Source organism: Microcebus murinus, chromosome 12, assembly GCF_040939455.1.
Source record: "Microcebus murinus isolate Inina chromosome 12, M.murinus_Inina_mat1.0, whole genome shotgun sequence".
Lineage (NCBI taxonomy): Eukaryota > Metazoa > Chordata > Mammalia > Primates > Cheirogaleidae > Microcebus > Microcebus murinus.
This window is the reverse complement of record NC_134115.1, coordinates 42,064,174-42,083,336: the sequence shown is the minus strand read 5'-3', so window position 1 is coordinate 42,083,336 and position 19,163 is coordinate 42,064,174. Positions and strand designations below refer to the sequence as shown.

The 19,163-nt window shown below is 39.5% G+C and overlaps 1 protein-coding gene across 9 annotated transcripts in view; it reads left to right on the top strand.

Annotated features, from left to right (window-relative positions):
- FREM1 (FRAS1 related extracellular matrix 1) overlaps positions 1 to 19,163 on the top strand; it is a 137,982-nt gene that overhangs the window by 28,176 nt on the left and 90,643 nt on the right. For all 9 annotated transcript variants that reach the window (XR_012922102.1, XM_012769645.2, XM_076008744.1 and 6 more), the window contains 6 exons: positions 2,494 to 2,588; positions 4,985 to 5,286; positions 6,638 to 6,834; positions 12,607 to 12,930; positions 15,113 to 15,221; positions 18,029 to 18,160. Coding sequence is in view for 8 of the 9 variants with exons in the window: in XM_012769645.2 (XP_012625099.2) it covers positions 2,494 to 2,588; positions 4,985 to 5,286; positions 6,638 to 6,834; positions 12,607 to 12,930; positions 15,113 to 15,221; positions 18,029 to 18,160 (1,159 nt within the window). In the remaining variant the exon portion in view is untranslated. The remainder of the gene's footprint in view (positions 1 to 2,493; positions 2,589 to 4,984; positions 5,287 to 6,637; positions 6,835 to 12,606; positions 12,931 to 15,112; positions 15,222 to 18,028; positions 18,161 to 19,163) is intronic.

Genomic DNA, 19,163 nt, shown 5'->3' with positions numbered 1-19,163 from the left:
ACATATTTGGTCACAAGGGGTGCAATTCAAGTCATCTCCACCTCAAACTCTCTGATTTTAATGCAAAAATCTGGTTATTGGAAAGACAACATGGAGCAGAAACAACAGCATGCCCAGCTGATGTAGGAAACTCTTGACTGCTGAGGAATCTCCCCCCCATAAGCTGCTTCCCTAGTCTGCTGCTGCTCATTAAAAAATAAACAGAACCCAGTCCTGAATGTTCTCTGTATGTATTTCCAGAGGCAAACATGCCATCTCAAATTGATCTGTATCATCTAAAGTAGATATGTGGTTTATATCATCTACATTTTTTTTCCATAGTAAAGGAATCCATTAAAATGTGCAGTTTCGCCACTTTTTTTTTTTTCTTTTTGCCAACTATTAGAACTTTGTGGCATGGAGAAGTCTATTAAGTGGGAAATCTTTGTTTCTCAAACTGCCAGGTTATCATTCTTATTTTTTTATTCTGTTAATTTCAACAAAAACGAGATTCCCAAGTAAGTTTTGTTTGTTTGCTTGCTTGAATTTGTGCTTGGTTTTTAACCCAGGCTGGTTCAGCTCTCCCCCAGGGATTTATGTCTTGTGGAGTTTTAGAAATTAAGCATAGCCAAGCGCATGTACACGTGCACACAAGCACACACACGCAGAGCCTGAACATTATTGTTTAATAGAGCTTAATAGTAAGCTGAAAGCCAAGCTTATGTGAACCCATTTCTAGTGACACGACTATGTTAACAGCCCCCTGCTGTGTAATGAACAATTTCGTGTGATTTGCACAGAAAACATTTTGTTTAACATCTGTTCAATTAATGTTTTCATTTCATTACCGAAGTTTGTCTTAGGACCAACAGGTTCATTTTCCTATTGGATATTTGGAAAGGGATTTCAATCGGTGCACACCAGTACCTTCTGTTTAGATAACCCTCTGGATATACTCAATTAGATGAGGTCAGTGGCAATATGTTTTCCTCGTGTTTTAGGAAGAGACTCCCTCACACACAGCACTTAGCACACCTGGCCCAAAGCAAGACAGTTCCTGAGAGGAAAAGTGCCCCAGTTTAGCACTGAGCTTGCTTTCTTGGCTAGGAAATACGGTGGTAACAAAGTATCTCTAGTTTGAACCAGTTTACTGTCATTAAAGTGAGTAATGAGTTAGGAATGTGTGACAATTTAATTATAAATTGTAATTGAAAAGCAGTTGAAGTGGAAAAAAACAAAGCTAGACAGTAATTAGAAAAGGATTTAGCTCTCCTTTGTTTTAGTTAGTAAATTTATGGACAATTATGGTTGTCGCCTTTTATAAAAGGAAAACATATTATGAAACATAAAACAGATGTTTCTTTTAACAAAAGCAGATTGTCTCTTTATTACCATGACTATTTGTCAATGATAGGGGGAAGGTCTTCGCTTTAGGTCCTTCCTAGTTGTCAAGTAAAAAGAGGAACCAATGATATCTGTGGGAAAATAAAGTCATTTGTATTAGTGATAAAGTGGATTAGGTTGTCCGAAAATGCTTGAGGCTGTGGAAAGGTACAGAACAAACAAATGAGGATGGGTGAGTACCTGAAGGGGATTTCTTAGAACTCTCCTAAGTTAGATTGTGCAGAATGAAGGTCATGACATGGGTGGTGGGAGAGAGGACTCTTCTTTTAAAAACCAAGGTTTCCAAAATACAACAGCAATTTCCTTAACAATTCTGAGTGAGGCAAGACAGTTAATTGTAATTTTATTTGAGTAGAGCAATTGTCTTTAGATGTCTAGTTGTCTCATTAGCCATTTCTGCTATTATATAACTAACGCAAGCAGTCTTTTGCAAGCATTTAAGAAATAACTGTGGGTCATATTTGACTCTGATCAGACACAATAGTGTCCACAGCCAGTGGTTTCATCTTTGAATATAAAAACGCTATTTGGAAAAGGAGAACATTCCGGTGCAGGTGTCTTTTTTATAAAATGTCATTTTTTCTTTTGGGTAACCCCCGTAATACTCTGAAATAAATAAGATAAAGTAAAATAAAATAAAGTACAGTAAATTAAAATAAAGAAAAGGAGAACAAAGACATAACAGAATGAGTAGTGTGTGTGTGGGTGGGTTAATGCATGCCTTTTTATGCAGACACAGAAAAGCTTCTCTAAGTCAATTGCTATGAACCCCTGAAGGAGGCAAAAAAATTTTTGATAAATGCAACCATGTTTTAAATGTGCTATAATTATAAAAAGAATGATTTAGGGAGATAATCATCCCTTAACTTATTTGCTTTAGTTTTCATAATTTAGATATTCTCAAAACAAGACACAGCTGTAAAAACAGAATGGTGAGTGGGTGTGAGGGTAGGGTAGAGGTGATGGTGGTTAAAATGCACGCACATACACACACTCAAACACACATACATTGCTAACCATAATTTCTCTAGGCAGTACTCTACTGTTGGAAAAATTAAGTCTTGTACCAATTTTCTCATAGATATTTATCCATTTCTTCCTGTGAACTAGGTCTTTGATTGCCATTTCCTTCCCAATGAAGTAAAGTATGTTCACAACGGTTGCCCAATTCTTGATGAAGACATGGTGAAGCTTAGACTTTACAGGTGAGAAGCACAGTAGTATGGCTTGTTCTCTACCAGGTAACCCTTCTGTGCACTTTTGAGGGTTTTTTCTGTGGGTATGTCTTAGGAGGTGAGTTAATAGACTGCAAACAAGAAAGTAATCAATAGAAACTAGAGACCCAAGTGGTGAGGCAAGAACTGTAGCCAACTTTCAATTATTTCCATTTGTATCATTTTTCTTGAGGCTTTTTCTGAAGGCAAAATATTAGCCCTATCTTGTTTCCCTTTAGTATTCTCATACAGGTATGAGAACATCTCTGGTGTTCCAACCTATCACTTGTGATGGGAAATGGTAGTTACAAACTACAAGTTCTTAATGAGGTGGAAATTATAATCCAGAATTATAATTAGGTAGAAAATATAATCCAGAATTCAATGAAATTCTTCTTTTTGATTACCAGCTGCTAGTTATAAGTGCAGTATCTTCCATTTTTAAATATATTAAATAATTTAAAATGTTTTCAAAAGCAATTATGAAGTTAAACATAGAAGGACCAGATGAGCTAGCAATTCCACTCCTAGGCATGTACACAAGAGAAATAAAAACCTATGTTAACAGAAGAACTCGTACATGAATGTTCATTGTATCTTTATTCATAATATCCAAAAAGTTGCATCAGTACAACAGATGAATGTGTAAATAAAATGTGGTATAACCGTACAATAAAATATTATTCAGCCATAGATCTATAGAGACAGAAAGTAGGTTAGTGGTTGCCAAAAGGCTGGAAGTAGGGCAGTTGGGGGGTGACCACTCATGGGTGTGGATAATGAAAATGTTCTGGAATTAGATAGCCATGATAGTTGTACAACCTTCTGAAAATACCAAAAAACACTGACTTGTGCACTATAAAAAGATAAATTTTATGGTGTATGAATTATGTCCCAATTAAAACTAATTTTAAATATAAGCTCATGATTATGATATTGCTGACTTCATAGAAGCACCTGAGAACTCAGTGTAGGTGAAGTAGGTCTTTATTTTATTCTTTACTTGGCTTCTATTGCTCTTAAGAATATTGGATTAAAATATGTTGGCGTGAATTTCCCTTAAGCACTAGCCTAATGCAGCAGATTTTTGTAGAAGACATGGGGACAGGAAATCATTCTACGAACATTTGTGATCACCTACTACAGGTCGGGCTCTATGCTGGGCATAAGAAACACAAAGATGAGGCCACATGGACTCTTTTGGTGCTTATAGTCTAATGCAAAAGATGGGAGATAACAATGGCACAGAACAACCAGTGTCAAAAGAGAGTCGTGAGCAAAATGATGTCCTCAGAAAATGAAGTGGCCCCCCAAGAATTCCTTAGGAAGCTGTAAAATCAGCATACAGAGCCATTTGGTCTTTCCAAGACTTTACGGTTAAAAAAACAAGCTGACTCCAGAGAGCATGCCTGGAAGGGCTGGAAAAGCTGTTGAATTCTGGCTGCTCCCACTCCTTCCTTGAGTTTCTAGAGAGCAGGGAGGTTGGAAGAGCATTGTGTGAAGGGCAGGCTTAGAGGGGCCTCCATTGCTTTGGTCTTGAGGACATTTAAGATAAAATATTCAGAGCAGTTGGAGGCGGAAGATCAGGGAGCATGTTTATTCTCCTCTTACACCTTCTCCGGTCCTTTTGGGAAACTACTTGACCTCTCTATGCCTCAGTTTCCTCACTGTAAAATGGAATCAACAATGCTTATTATAGGTTTTTATAAGGATCAACTGAGATACTGTTGTAAAGAGTTTAGCGTAATGCCTGGGCCATAATAAAAGTACGTCAGTTAGAAGCTGCACTATTGGTGCGTAGTCATCACTCATTGATTTTCTCCCTTCAAAAAGGATGACGACAAATCTCTTTTAGTCTTTGTAATAAACCTCCTGATATTGGAGTCACTAAGGGGATGGAGGGAATGGAATTGCTGAATACCCTTCATATGCTGAGCACTGAACTGGGCAGCCAAACTAGACTTTAAATGACTGTAAATGACCACCCACATAGTGGTGTTTCTGAGGAGCAAAACAATGCTTCAGAATTCACTCCTTCAGTCTTGAATTAAAATTCAATCCATAAATTACACGGGCTTGATACTCTTAAATTATGTATGTGCTAGAAGTGAGACCCTGGGTGTCAGCAGTCATGGATGATGACTCTGAGAGCAGGTGTTGAAAGAAAGATGTTTGGAGGGGGAGGTGGCAGGAAAAGGTGGTGACACCAAGGTAAAGAGAAGGAAGGAAGAGAAGAGAGAGTCTGGGAGTAGAGCATGAAACAAAATCCAAACTCGACCTGAGGCATACGTTTTGGGAAGGCCCAACTCTCAGCTTGAAGCTGAGTACACAGGTATGGGAAGTATCGAGCACCAATTCATATTGCCTTTGCTCTGTGTTCTCTGCAGATTGACTGAAACAGACACCTTCACGGAAACCTTTGTCCTGCGGGTCTATCTCTTGGAGCCAGATTGCAACATCATCCGCATGAGTAACAATGTGCTGGAGGTGTCTGAATTCTATGGCCTGTCCCGGGCGATTGATAAGAACCTGCTCACGTTTGATTATGACAGGACGGCTAGCCTGGAGTGCACGGTCAGGCTGGACCCCGTGAAAACTCGGCTGCCAGCCCACGGCCAGGTGGTTCTGGTGGAGCCTCGACCGGAAGAACCTCGTGGAGATCAGCCGCATAGTTTTTACCCCGAGTCCCGTATGATATATTTTAATAATAATTATCTGGGCATTACTAAAACTGACAAAAATATCCATACCTGATCATCTTCCACCATGACAAAGAGTTCTACTTAACTAATATAAATTTTAGCTGGTTGAAAATTGCTTAGTGGTTAAGGGCATGAACTTTGGAATCAGAAAGACCTGGTTTTGAAAATTGCCTCTGCTGTTTATTTCCCATGTAATTTTAGTTGCTAACCTGTCTAAGCCTCTGTAAAATGGGAAAGGATAAGAGCTGCTCTGTAGGGTTGTGTAAGGATGGGCATAAGTGAGATCACACACACTAAATGCTTAACACAGTGTGTGGTTCACGGTAGGTACTCATTAATTGTCACCTGTTATTAGTAATAGCAATGGCAGCAGTGGTAAGAGTAGCTGGTGTATTTATAAGGTTATTATTGGACTATGAGCAGGTTATAAGTAAAGCCGATAGGTAGCAGCAATGGTTCAAATCAGGAAGAGTTGATAGCGTTCCTTCTGCTGTTCATTCAATCAACATACTTTGGGCACCTCCTGTAGGCATAATAGTGTTCTAGGAACTATGGGAAACTGGGAAATACGAGGCATAATCATAATCATAGCAGTAATTCTTTGAATTTGGACAGAAGTTTACAATTCAAGACATGCATGTTCATATATCATCTCATTTCATCTTCACAACAATCTGGTTAAGATGTTGAGTGTCTATTTTGTACATCAGGGAACTAAGACTCAGAAAATAAGTGGCTTATGAGTACCACACACATACAAGAGTGAAAAATACAGTTGGGCAAAGACACGAAGACTACGGGAGAGACAATTACGGTTTTCAGAGCGAGAGTGGGTTAGTTCAGGTGGTCAAAGAGTGTGTAGGGAAGGTTTAGTAAAAAGACTAGCTGGCATAGAAGGATATGCAGGATTTGGGTGTATGGTGAACACAATAGGGAGAGAGTTTCAGTGCGTACAACAGTCCAGGAGAGATTGGACAATGGAGACATGGCAGCTGGTGCTGCAAAGGAAAGACGGGAGCTAGTGTGTGGAAGGCTCTAGTGAACCACTGGCCTATGGGCCAAGGATGTTCAAACACTAGAAAACACATTTCATTATTTTTTATCTCAGTGTAACTTGTGCTGGGCAAGAGCCTGATGAGACAATGGGTCAACTGTTTTCCACTAATGGAAACCACAGGCTTTCAGAATAATGAGAGCCCACTCAGTGAATGAGTGGGGACACATGAGTATTCTTGGGGACTTGAGCAGGAAGAAGTATCCATGGGAGGGAGTATTGGTTTTAAATTCTACATCTGTTATGTTCAAGTGACTATCTTGATGCCATGCTGTACATTTTAGATGTGGGAACAGAACTGAAGTGTCCAGGTGGAAGCTGTCCCCCGGGACTGAAGAAAATAGGAAGTCTCAAAGTCAGCTGTGAGGAGTTCCTGCTGATGGGCCTTCGCTATCAACACATGGCTCCCCCTTCACCCAATATCGATTATATCTCCATCCAACTGGACCTCACAGATAGCAGGAGTAAAATCGTGTACAAGGTAGAGTTTGGGGTTCCGTGTCAGTGTCACCAGCTGGTTCACAGAGCCAATTCCATGGGGTGCTTGTGCTATTGTGGGTGAAACTACCAGTGAGTCATTGGAACTGCAGGCTTCCTTGTTCTTCCAGTAAGTACTTAAAACAGTGGCTTTTGTACATAATATTAGTGTGTAATTTCCCTACTTTGGTTCCTTTCTAGCTCTCTGTTACTAAGGCAAATTGGGGAGGACTGAGGCTAGTTACGTGCTAAACTTCTTCCTTCTTCACCTGCAACGCTCTTCAGCTTGTCGTTTGATCTCTCGTAACACCTTCTCCTTGATGCTTTCTTTCCTCCTTGAAATCAGGGGGTCCATTCCACAAGGCCACAGGAAACTAGAAGGGAGGAGAACCTCAGTCCCCCTTTTATGATTATCACAAATCTTTCACCCTTCCAGATTTGGGGATGGAGGGCCGGGTTGTCAAGGAGACAGACTTCCAAAGACCTCCTCCATCTTCCAGTCTCTTCATTCTCTTGCCTTTCCTTCTCTTGATCTCTTTACGTTAAAATAATGTTGGACAGCAGAATCCATTTATATGAATTATTTAACGTGCTATTCTGCTGATTTATGTACTCTGTAATTTGTTTATTTGGGACACTGGGGCGACTGCGTATCTTCTGAAACAGCTCAGATTTTGTGCTGATAGAAGATGATCCAAGATGACATTTGGAAAGGCCTCCATCCTTCACACTCTGGTTTCTCACAAGGAGTTCTTCTAAGGGGCCCATTCAAACACTGAACATTATTACCCCAAGGCATTGATAAGACAAAAAATGATAAGGAAATGATAAAACAGCATCATAGAGTTTTAGAATTGAGTTCTGTACAAATCTTTGAGGTAGACTGGTCAAATTGATCAAGTAAATCACTTTGGAGGTTTTAAAGGATAAATTTCTGAGTCTAATGTTAATAGTTAAGAGCCCGAACACTGGACCCAGATTGCCTGGGTTAAAACATCTACTTAACTAGCTGTGTGACTTTGGACTTTACGTTTTATTTTCTTCATCTTAACATGGGAATAATAGCACTTACTTCTTAGAGTAACTGGGAGGATTCAGTGAGACAATACTTATCAAGCACTTAGCACAAAACCTGGTACATAGTAAACACAATGCGTATTTTGCTGGTTTAAAAAGCCACCCAGCAAAAAACTGATGATCAGTCAGGTATGGGTTTAGTCAAGCCTCTTATTGTATAGTCATGGCCCAGAGAAATGTTGTCCCTTGCCCATACATAACACGGTTGTTTTATAGCTGGGCCAGGACCTAAACTCTAGGCCTACTGATGACTAGTAGATGTTTTCTGTTTGTTTTGACACAAAATTCCTTTCACTTTTAATGATTTCTTACATCCACTAAAAAAATTAATGCTGCATTTCTTTCTGACTGATTTTTCATATTTTGCTTCCATATTATTGAGTTAGGGCTTTAATTTTTTATATTTCAAAATCTGTTTTATTGGGAGTTTACCCCTTTAAATGACCTTCTTGCTTTATTTAGCATTAACCTAATCTGTACTTAATTGGGCATGTCATAAAACAGATTTGTTTATGAATATAAAAGTAATATGCTCACTGCAGAGCATTAAATAACACATAAAGCAAAGTAAGAAGAAAATAAAACTACCTGTATTTCTACCATTTTTAGACACACACACACACACACACATGGTGGGAGACAGGCACACCAGAGTTGGTTTTGTTTTATGGAATTGAATTTATACTATATGTGGAAGTTTTGTATCTTGTTCTTTTATTTTTTTTTATGATGTACAGCCCATTCTCACCAAGTGACTAAATGACCATTAACCCATAATTTCTTCTAGATTTTTTAAAGGTATTCTTCTTTACATTTGCCTTTTTAATCCACCTGAAATAAATTTTATTATATGGCGAAATACAAGCAACAGTTTTTTTCCAAATAGACCAAATTTTCAACATTATGTGTTGAACAATTAACTTGTTTCCCATCAATCTGAGATGATTCTTCTATTCTGTAGAAAGATATAATATATACTATTTCAAGCCTAGCTCTTTTGTCCCTACTTATTCTTGTGCCAGTGCCACATTACTGTAAATAGAATACATTTATAATACACTTTAATGTTTTACAGGCAAGTTCTTCCTCATGACTCTCATTCAAAAATTTCCTACTCATTCTCTCCTAGTTTTAGTTCCAGATAAATAATTAAGTCATTTTACGTCAGTTTTAGAAGAAAAAGCCCCGTAAGGATTTTTATCAGTATCGAATTCGACTATAAATTATTTGGGGAAGAATTGTAATAATAGAACATTTACCAAACCGAGCCTTTTCTTCCAGAAATGCAGTATCTCATTTCATCTGGGCAAATGTTCTTTTATATGTGTCTGTAAAGCTTATGGTTTCCTTCATGTACATCAAACACACTTATTAAGTCCAGTCCTAGGCAGTTTGTTTTTGTGAAACTATTGTGAATAGAGTCTTTCCCCCCATTATGTCTTCTCATTGGTTATTGATGATAAATAGGAAAGCTATTTTTTGGTATAATTTTCTCTTATCTGGCTTCTTTCCTGAATTTAATAATTATAAGAAATTTTCAATTCTTTGGGCTTTTGAAGACCATAATTATATCTTTCACTAATGATGATAATTTTGCCCCCCCCCCGTAATTATTCCTCTTATTTCTGCTCTATTTCCCACTGGTTTGGACAGAACAATATTAAATAAAATGTTGTTTATAAGAATCCTTATCTTATATATTTTATCAATATCAGCTGCCCACATTGTCCATTCTAATGTTTTTGCCATGAATTCATCTTTTGAAATTAATGTGATCCCTCTGCTCTTTCCCTTACATGATAAATTTGGATCATCCTTTTAATCTTTCTATATAATTTGATTTTAAGTGCCTTTCTTGTAAGATACATATAATTGGACATTTTCATTGAATTTTAGAATATTTGTCCTGAATAAGAAAATATAAACTATTCATGTTTATGGTAAAAATGGATATACATTTTTTTATCATCTTATTTTATGCTTTCTTGTTAATAAAAATATTATCTTGCATGGTAGGTATTTTTTTAATTTGCCTTTATCTTTACTTTTATTTGGAAATCCTTTATCCCACTTTATGTTTTATTTTGATTTAATTCTAAATTTAAAATATTCTTCAATCTATATTTATAATATTCAATGTAAACAAATGAAATGGGTTCTTTTGGCTCCTTCCTATGTATGGGGAGAATGGATCCAATTGATCATTTCTCCTGGCAATTGCTTTGTTTATATAATTTGCAATTTCAGTTCTAGCATACCATTGTCATACCTTATTATTTTTATCATCTGTCATTTATTTCAAGTAAGCTCTTTTGACATTTGTATCCATTTTATTAACATGTTTAAAATAACATATTTATTTAGACTTAACTCTTATTTGGTCTCAGTGTTCACTAGTCCTTTTAAATCTTGAGTTTTCTGATTTTGTGTCTTCCAATAATTTTTTCCCCAATGGCACATGAAGAGTAGATACCCAAATCCTGGAGTGTCTCCGTCTATCATTCATTTGTTTTTGTCAACCATGCACTGGGAAGGGTAAGGAAGGAGTTGACTATCTTCTTCTCTGTTTCTCTCTTGCACTGTTCTCTTCTGAGCTTTGCTGGCTAGTTTCTGAACTTTTAGGCTGGTGGCTGGGGTGATTTTGGGGGAGTGCTGGAAACAGATCTTATTTGATCAGGCACTGATGAAATATGATTTCATGCTTTCTGAGCCTGGGGGATGTTTCAAGCTCTTCTTTGTCTCAGGAGTTTCTCTGGAGAGCCCCACTGCAGAGGTCTTGCACTCGTAGCCCTCTCGTCTTGGGAGGATGTGTTTCTAGCCTGAGTGGTCACTTGCAATTTCTCCTGAAGCCCCTGGGATATGATTTCCATCTCCAGCTTTTTGCTGCTGAATATTTGGCCTCTGAGGATGCTCCCTGAAGGTCAGGGTCCAGGAAGACCCCAGGCCACCCCCCGTCAGACTTGGCACATATCTGGGAGCACACCACATGTCCCTTGCTGCCACTAACAGGGACAGACTGATTCCAGCACAGCTGTCATTAGTCTTCTGCTTCTGGCCATTTAACCTCCTCTGGTATGAGCTCCACATCAGCCCTCTGTGCACTCCCCCTGCAAGAAATACATTTTAAGGCTGATCTCAAGGAAACTTCTCTCCTGACGTCTGAGACAAGGGAAGTAGCATTTCCCCAATCTCCTTGCTTCATGGGTGTGTGTGATGTTGAGGGTTGGGGAAGTGACTCAGCACACCATGCCTCTCTCCAAATAAATCCCTTTCTCTTACCTCTATCAATCTTTTTTATGCTCTTATAGTGGGTGAGAGGGTTCTAGAGTCTGGTTCCAGACAATTTGCTTTGCACATTCAGTATATTATAATATCTGTCTTATATTCACTTTGAAATCTGATATTTCTTTCACTGGACTTCAGTTGAGACTGAACCAAGAAGAATTCCATTTTTAGCATTCTGGTATATATAGATTACAACTCCTAGCCCAATATCCAGTGTTCATTAGTATTAGACTAATGTGGTTTTGGTAATTGAGCCTGGTTCTCTCAACAAGGGGATATATGGAATCCTTTGATAGCCAGCATCGACCGCTGTAAGGATTCTCCCCATGCACAGCACTCGTTGATACCTCAGATCCCATGATGCAATTTCATGGCTTCTCTGGAGGGTCTCTCATTCATGGCTCTCACTTTGGGAGGATGCATGTCTAGCCCGAGTGGTCACTTGCAATCCCCAATATCTACTCCTCACTCAGAGTCCCAGGGTCTTTAACTAACTAGACAACCGAGAAATCATCCTTTAGTTACATGAGAACTGAATTATTAAGGCATTTTCCCTTCATCCTTCTCCTGCAAACTTTAAAACCACATGAAAGGAGGTAAGCATAGTGGGTAGAGGAGGTTTTTGGTGTGTGCTGGAAACTGCTAAGTGCTTTACTTTGGCTATTTTACTTGGTTCTCACTTAGTACTTGGGAGTCTAGTATTTCTGTTTATAGATGAAACAAGAATGAGACTTAGGAGTCACTTGTCTAAAGTCACACAAATTAGATTGGGCACAGTGGCTCACGCCTGTAATCCTAACACTTTGGGAGGCTGAGGCAGGAGGATCACTTGCGGCCAGGAGTTCAAGACCAGTTTGGGCATCATAAAGAGACCCCATCTCTACAGAAAGCACAAAGATTAGCCAGGCATGGTGGTGCACACCTATAGTCCCAGCTACTCTGGAGACTGAGGCAGGAAGATCGCTTGAGCCCAGGAATTTGAGGTTGTAATGAGCTATGATCACCCCACTGAACTGTGGCTCCAGCAACAGAACGAGACTCTGTTAAAAAAAAAAAAAAAAGAATAAAGGCACACAAATGAAAAGTGCTAGAGATAGAATGGTAAGCACAGTTCCTTCTGATGCCAAGATAGAAGGCTACATATTAAACCTGGCTACATATTACAGTCACCAAGGAACTCTAAAAATACTGTTCTCTCATTAGCACGATTAAATGGGAACCACTGGAGATGGATCCTGACTGTGAGTATGTGTTATAGTCTCCCCAGTGTCATGTGTGGCCAGATTTCAGCTCACTGCTGGATAAAGCCTCTAGGCTGTGGCTTTATTAAACACCATGCTATTAACCTTGTATGATATAACTTCATTCATATTATTATTATCTCTCCCTTTATGTTTTCTTTCTCCTTCAAAAGTCAGAGAGCGCGTGGTTGCCCGTCTACATCCGAGCTGGCATTCCGAATCAGATTCCGAGGGCTGCATTCATGGCCATGTTTACCCTGGAAGTGGATCAGTTCATCCTGACCTCTTTTACTACATCGGTTCTGGACTGCGAGGAAGATGAGACCCCCAAGCCCTTGCTGGTGTTCAACATCACGAAAGCCCCACTCCAGGGCTATGTGACTCACCTGTTGGATCACACCAGACCAATCTCCTCTTTCACCTGGAAAGATCTCAGCGACATGCAGATTGCCTATCAGCCACCAAACAGCAGCCACTCTGAGAGGAGACATTACGAGGTGAGACAAAGCGTCCAGCCCCGCTGGTATTCACGGAGTTATTTCAGAGGCCCCTTTCCTTAACCCTCAGGTTCATTTGCACAATCGTGGACTCAGAGGAGAACCAATCTCTGTAAATCAGAATGCAAACTAAATGCCTAGAGGAGCCAGGCAGGTGACTCAAAACTGAAGAAAGAGCTGGCACCTCCGGAAGTGGTTGTCACCCAGCTTGGCCTGGTTGCTGTCCTGTGAGAACACACATGTGCCCTGTGTCGCCATAGCTCTCGTTTGTCAAGAGAATTTGCAAAACTATATATATATTTTTTGTAGAAATTTTTCAATTTTTAAATATAGAAAAGATAATTACAAATTTTAAAACATGTAGTACCAGCTACAAAATATTTCTGGAGGGCCACATTCGACCCAGGGCTCACTGGTTTGAGAACTCTGATACCCTTTTGTAGCCTTTCTGCATTACACAGACCATTGACGTTAGAGATGAATACTGTTTATAGTTATTTTATTAATAAATTCTTTTATTCTTTTTTGTGAGAGCTTTTTATGGGGGGAGTGTCCTTACTTTTAATTGTTAACACTGACTCAGGGTAGGAGATTCCATAGTTTTATTTCATAACTAATTTCACTATCGAACACTTTCCATTAGGAAAGTCCTCCCGCTGTCTAATCCAAATCCCTTTTGCTGCAGGTTCAGCCTCTTTCTGCTGGGGTTGTGTTCAGTGGGAGTGGAGAACAGCTGGTGACAGTCTTACACATAATAACGCTTCATACACTTAAAGACCTACCAGCAAGTCGACTCAAATAGGATGGAAATTTTAAGTGAGCAGATTGATACAGACTTGAGTTCAGGTTTATTAAGGAAAATGAGCGTCCCTGGGGTTACCAAATTGTTCTCCATGTAATTTAGGCATTTTCCACATTTAGCCTCAAGGGCAGACAAAAGACTTTAGACTATCAATGCAGTGCTTTGCCCTTTGCTTTTGTTCTCTTCTCTTCATCATAGTATGTGGCAGCTGTTTTTTTCTTTCCTGTCCTTGTCTCTCAGGCCTTCCCTGTTATGAAGTAATTTCTCATTGCATGTCCAGTTTTACCTCGATCTCATAAATAGAGCACCGCTTTTCTGGCTGCTTCTTGTGTGTATTTTTTGGCATTGTATAATGTAATCTTAAAGCAGAACCTGTGCAAATGTGTGATTTTTTTTTTGTTAGAAGGTAACTCTCAATTTTCTCAGTGGAGACTATGTGCTGTTCAGATGGTGTGGGCTGCAAGCCCTGGGCCGGGCGCCCAACCTAATACATATTTACATGACACCTCTAAAAAAGGCATCTCCTGCCCACGTAGTGTTTCATTTTCAGTCTGTTGCTTTGACAGCTTTGAATCGATTTCTTTTGTTCTTCAGTATTTGCCGCTAATATTGCTGCCTGATTATATTTCTCTTATCCCCTCTGGTGGACCATACATTCTTCAAAAGTAGGCGGTGTGCCTCACCTTTCTGTGTTATATACCTCATCCTTCTCTGTCAACACCTGGCGCAATGCCTACATAACACATAATAAAGCTCAAAACTTAACACATAGCCCCCACATATTCGTTATGGATTTCATGAGAGCAAATAAAGTTTAGGTATTTAAAAACATGCCTAATGGAATAGATGCCTCTAGATCAGGGTTTCTTAATAGGAGCACCGTTGCCATTTGGGATGAGTTGTGGGGGCTGACCTGGGCATGCAGGATGCTAGTGTCCCTGACTTCTACCCCCTAGATGTCAGTAGCACCCTCTCACATTACCTACTTGTGAGACTAAAAATGTCTCCTGACATTCCCCAATGTCCCTTGAGAGGACAAGATCAACCATTGCTCTAGGTCCTCCACCTTTGAGAGAGATTTGAGTGATTAATGTAGAACTGAGACAGCCTCCTGAGCAAAGGCAGAGATACTTCTCCAGCAGATCTGCTAATTTCAGATTAGTAAATTCTTTTATAAAGAAGAAAGCTTAAACATACTGATAAACTAAGGAATAAGATTTAGAGCCCAAAAGAGTGAAATCAGGTTGTCAAAATTGAGATCTGGGAGCAGCAGAAATCTGAATCCACTTTTGCCTCCGTCTGTTGAAATACCCTAGAATTAATGCTACGTCCTGCTGTAACTTGTAGGTGTGTGGTTCATATGCCTGTGTTTGTTTGCAGGTAGAGCTGGAGGTGTTCGACTTTTTCTTTGAAAGGAGTGCACCTATTACCGTCCACATCTCCATCAGAACCGCAGATACCAACGCCCCCCGAGTGTCCTGGAACACAGGTGAAACTCGATATAAGGCACCAAGCCACATAGCCCCAAAGGGAATACAAGAAAGTAGATGGGTCAGGAAAGAAAGGTAGTTTTACTCCCATTTCACACATGAGGCGACTAAAACCCAGACAGACCAGGGCATCAGATAGTTGTTTTTGTTTTGTTCATTGCTAGTGGCAGAGTGAGAAATTTAAATCCAGGATTCCTGTGTCCTGATGCCAAGTCTTTTCCTCTGCAGAAGATAAGCCAAAGGACACCTTTTGACTAAATGAAGTCAAAAAAGTGACTACTTGTGATATTGAGTTGTAGTCGGACTGAGAGAAAAAAAGTCTCCAACTCACATTCTTCAGAGGATTGGAGAAAGATGCGGCCTTTGTAATCCGTTGTCCTACTTTTATGTTGGGTTGCATGGAAAGCAAAATACATAAAAGCTTTAACTGCTTTAAGTAAAAAGGTTTTGTACTGTCTCTCAATTCTGAGTGAGCTCCTAACGCAATATTTAGATCAGGTATAAATGTGGAATATAAATGAAGATTTTTCCTTTCTCACTGATCTCATCAATAACATTTAAAACATACCTGTAAGTAGCCATGATAGGCATATTAAAGAAAAAATACAAGTTATCTGTGTCTGATTTAAATCCTCAGGTGGCACCTTAAACAAGTTTCCTCTTGGTGTGTGTGTGTGTATATACACATACACGTATGACTTTGTATGTATGAGAGTTTCAGTGGAGATGGGGAACGTAGGTTGAGCAGCCTTGATTTATAATTCTGGCTCTATGTCCCACTTTACCTCTGTTAGAGGAATAATGAGAGAAAAGAAGGAATTGGTAACCTAAAGTCGCATAATAATTACATGTTGCATAGATTATTGCTTGAGTATAGAGACGGAGTACTTTGTACATGTATGTGTGATCTGTGACACGCAGGCTTGTTAAGGGAGCTCCAAATCTGAGTTTGGCTGCTTTGGACACCAGAATCCTTTTAAAAATGATTTCTTATAATGAACTTAATATCTGCCATCATGGAAAATTTGGAGAATATTTTGAACAAAATTAAAATCATTCATTATTTCATTATGAGGATATAACCAATGCTAATATTTTACTAGTCGTCTTGGTTGCTTCTCTGCTGGGTTCCATGATGCCTTACAGCTATACTGTGTGTTCGTGGCTTCAAAATCCCACTACCAGTCATGGAGATTTCTTTTATGTGTTTTTCCTCCCTCCCTCCCTTCTTTCTTCCTCTCTCTTTCTTCCTTCCTTCCTCCTCTCTTCCCTTCCTCTTTCTCTCTTTCTCTCTTTCTCTCTCTCTCTCTCTCTCTCTCTCTCTCTCTCTCTCTCTCTCTTTCTTTCTTTCTTTCTTTCTTTCTTTCTTTCTTTCTTTCTTTCCTCTCTCCCTTTCTCTCTTTCTTTTATTCATATATTGTATGTATTACTCCAGTTTCCCTAGAAAACAGACCCCAAGACAGATCATATGTATTAACCTTATGCTGAAAACAAGAGTAAGGAGAGAAGGAAATAAAGATGGTGGTATAGCTGAGCTGGTCACCGCCTTAGATAAGATAAAGCAGATTGCTCCGCAGTGCCAATGCCTCCAGGGAGAAGAAGGAACCACTGTGTCTGAGAAGAGTTGGAGGTGGGGTAGGGAAAAGGTGAACAATCTCTGAATGGTCAGTTCATTCCCACTTCCTGTTTTTTGATTAAAAGTTTGGTTAAAGTTTACCTCACTGGATATTAACTCCCCACACGTCCAGGTTGTGATACCTGGCCCCTCTTAGAGGCCACTGCACAAGGTCCCTGGTCCCGTGGTGCGGGGCCTGGCCACAGTCACAAGGGAGGTCATGCTAGCAGGCATGCTAGAGGGCAGTTGAGGTAAGCAGCTGCATCAGAAGTTGAGACAACACTCGCGGGAGGACTTTAGAGTTTTGGAGCCTGTGGGAACTTTGGGATGGGGCTGCCCCAGCTGGAAAGCAGGCAACGTGTCAAGGCCAGGGAGGCAGGGCAAGCTGGCAGGCTTGAGAGGAAGCCATAAACTAAACCCACCAGAACACTGCCTTTAAATTTTGTCAGCTTGTTTCTTTAAAAAGCTCCACTTTCTTTCAAGATTCTCTACAATCTGTTGGCTCCCGGCTCTATCAGGTACTGGGAATGTCTGATGGCGCTACAGCTCCCTGTCTCTAACCTGAGTGGTTAGTCCAGAGCTTATATCCTTCTTGCTCTGACCAGCAAGCAAATCTCTGTCCACAGAGTTCCTCCAGCATGCTGAGTCCAAGGAGAAGGTTTTATTTTCATTCTTTCAGTTACAAAAATCGCTTCCTTATTAGAATCTGCACTAAATACAGACCTCGTTGCAAAGCGTCAGGCACTTCATGTCTATAACCCTAACCTCCACTCACCCCACTTTACGTTCTCCAGCCTGAGGGCCACCTGTGCACTCGTAAATTGTAGTAAAAGCCCTTTGGACTCTTTTGCTCACTGAAAATGTCTGGATGTAGCCTTTGAAATATTCCTTGTGGACATCTTTAAACCAGAGATCACTGTGAATGTAAAATTTGTTCTTTCCTTCAGTATTTATTTTCTGGAACCATTGTGCTTCTAAAGAACATATCACAATGAACCAGTTGTAATAGAATAGTACTAAAAATTAAAATTTTAATAGAAGTAAAAAAGCTACATTCCAGCCTCTTGAGAAGTTTTTGAAGATATAACTTTCAGAAAGTTTCATGAGTGGAAATTCATTAATTTTTTCTTTAAGCAAGCATGTTAGAATGTAATAGAACTTTCTAAGACACTTTTCTGCTTTCTCTTGTAGGTCTGAATCTTCTGGAGGGGCAGTCTCGGGCCATCACTTGGGAACAGTTTCAGATTGTAGACAATGATGACATTGGTGCTGTCCGGTTAGTCGTCGTTGATGGCCTGAAGCATGGACGGCTTACATTAAGAGGTGAATGATCCACCTTTATAACCTACAAAAGAACCCAAGAAGCATTTTCTTCAATAGCAAATCATATTTAACAAAATATATGTAGCATCTCTTGGACCCCATTTCTAAATAACATTGTCATGTCCAGAAAATCTGAAGATCTTGAAACCATCGGCTTTTGTGTTAGAATGCTCAAATCCACATATAACCATTTATGAACAGTACCACGTGCTTGGCTCATTATTTAAATCTCAGTCTTGCTTTCTGGATGCCATGCAGGCCTCCCACTAAATATACTCTTTTTTTTTTTTTTGAGACAGAGTCTCACTTTGTTGCCCAGGCTAGAGTGAGTGCCGTGGCATCAGCCTAGCTCACAGCAACCTCAAACTCCTGGGCTCAAGCAATCCTCCTGCCTCAGCCTCCCGAGTAGCTGGGACTACAGGCATGTGCCACCATGCCCAGCTAATTTTTTCTATATATATTAGTTGACCAATTAATTTCTTTCTATTTATACTAGAGACGGGGTCTCACTCTTGCTCAGGTTGGTTTCGAACTCCTGAGCTCAAACAATCCGCCCACCTTGCCTCCCAGAGAGCTAGGATTACAGGCGTGAGCCACCGGGCCCAGCCTAAATATACTCTTTAATTGATTATTTTTTTCCCCATTGGAGGACAGTATTTCCATGCTTTAGAGAAATATATAGAAAAACAGAAAAACTTTTGTTTTTAATACTTTAGTAATAATGTTCTTAGTAGTAGTTGTCATAGTTTAAAAGAAATGAATTCATAATTTAAAGTATGATAGTTAACAAAGTACTAACCTAATAAAAATAATATGTATACTTTATGATAAAATAATCCATTCCTTTTAATGAGCTCAAAGGACTTAATTCAATTATCCTCTTAGTTTGCCTAACTGTAAAACTGAAAACTCTTATCATCATTTGTGATTAGGGGATTCTGAAATAAAAATTAAAATGCTAAATTCATGATAAATTCTCCTGCCTAATCCCAGGATAGTGGGA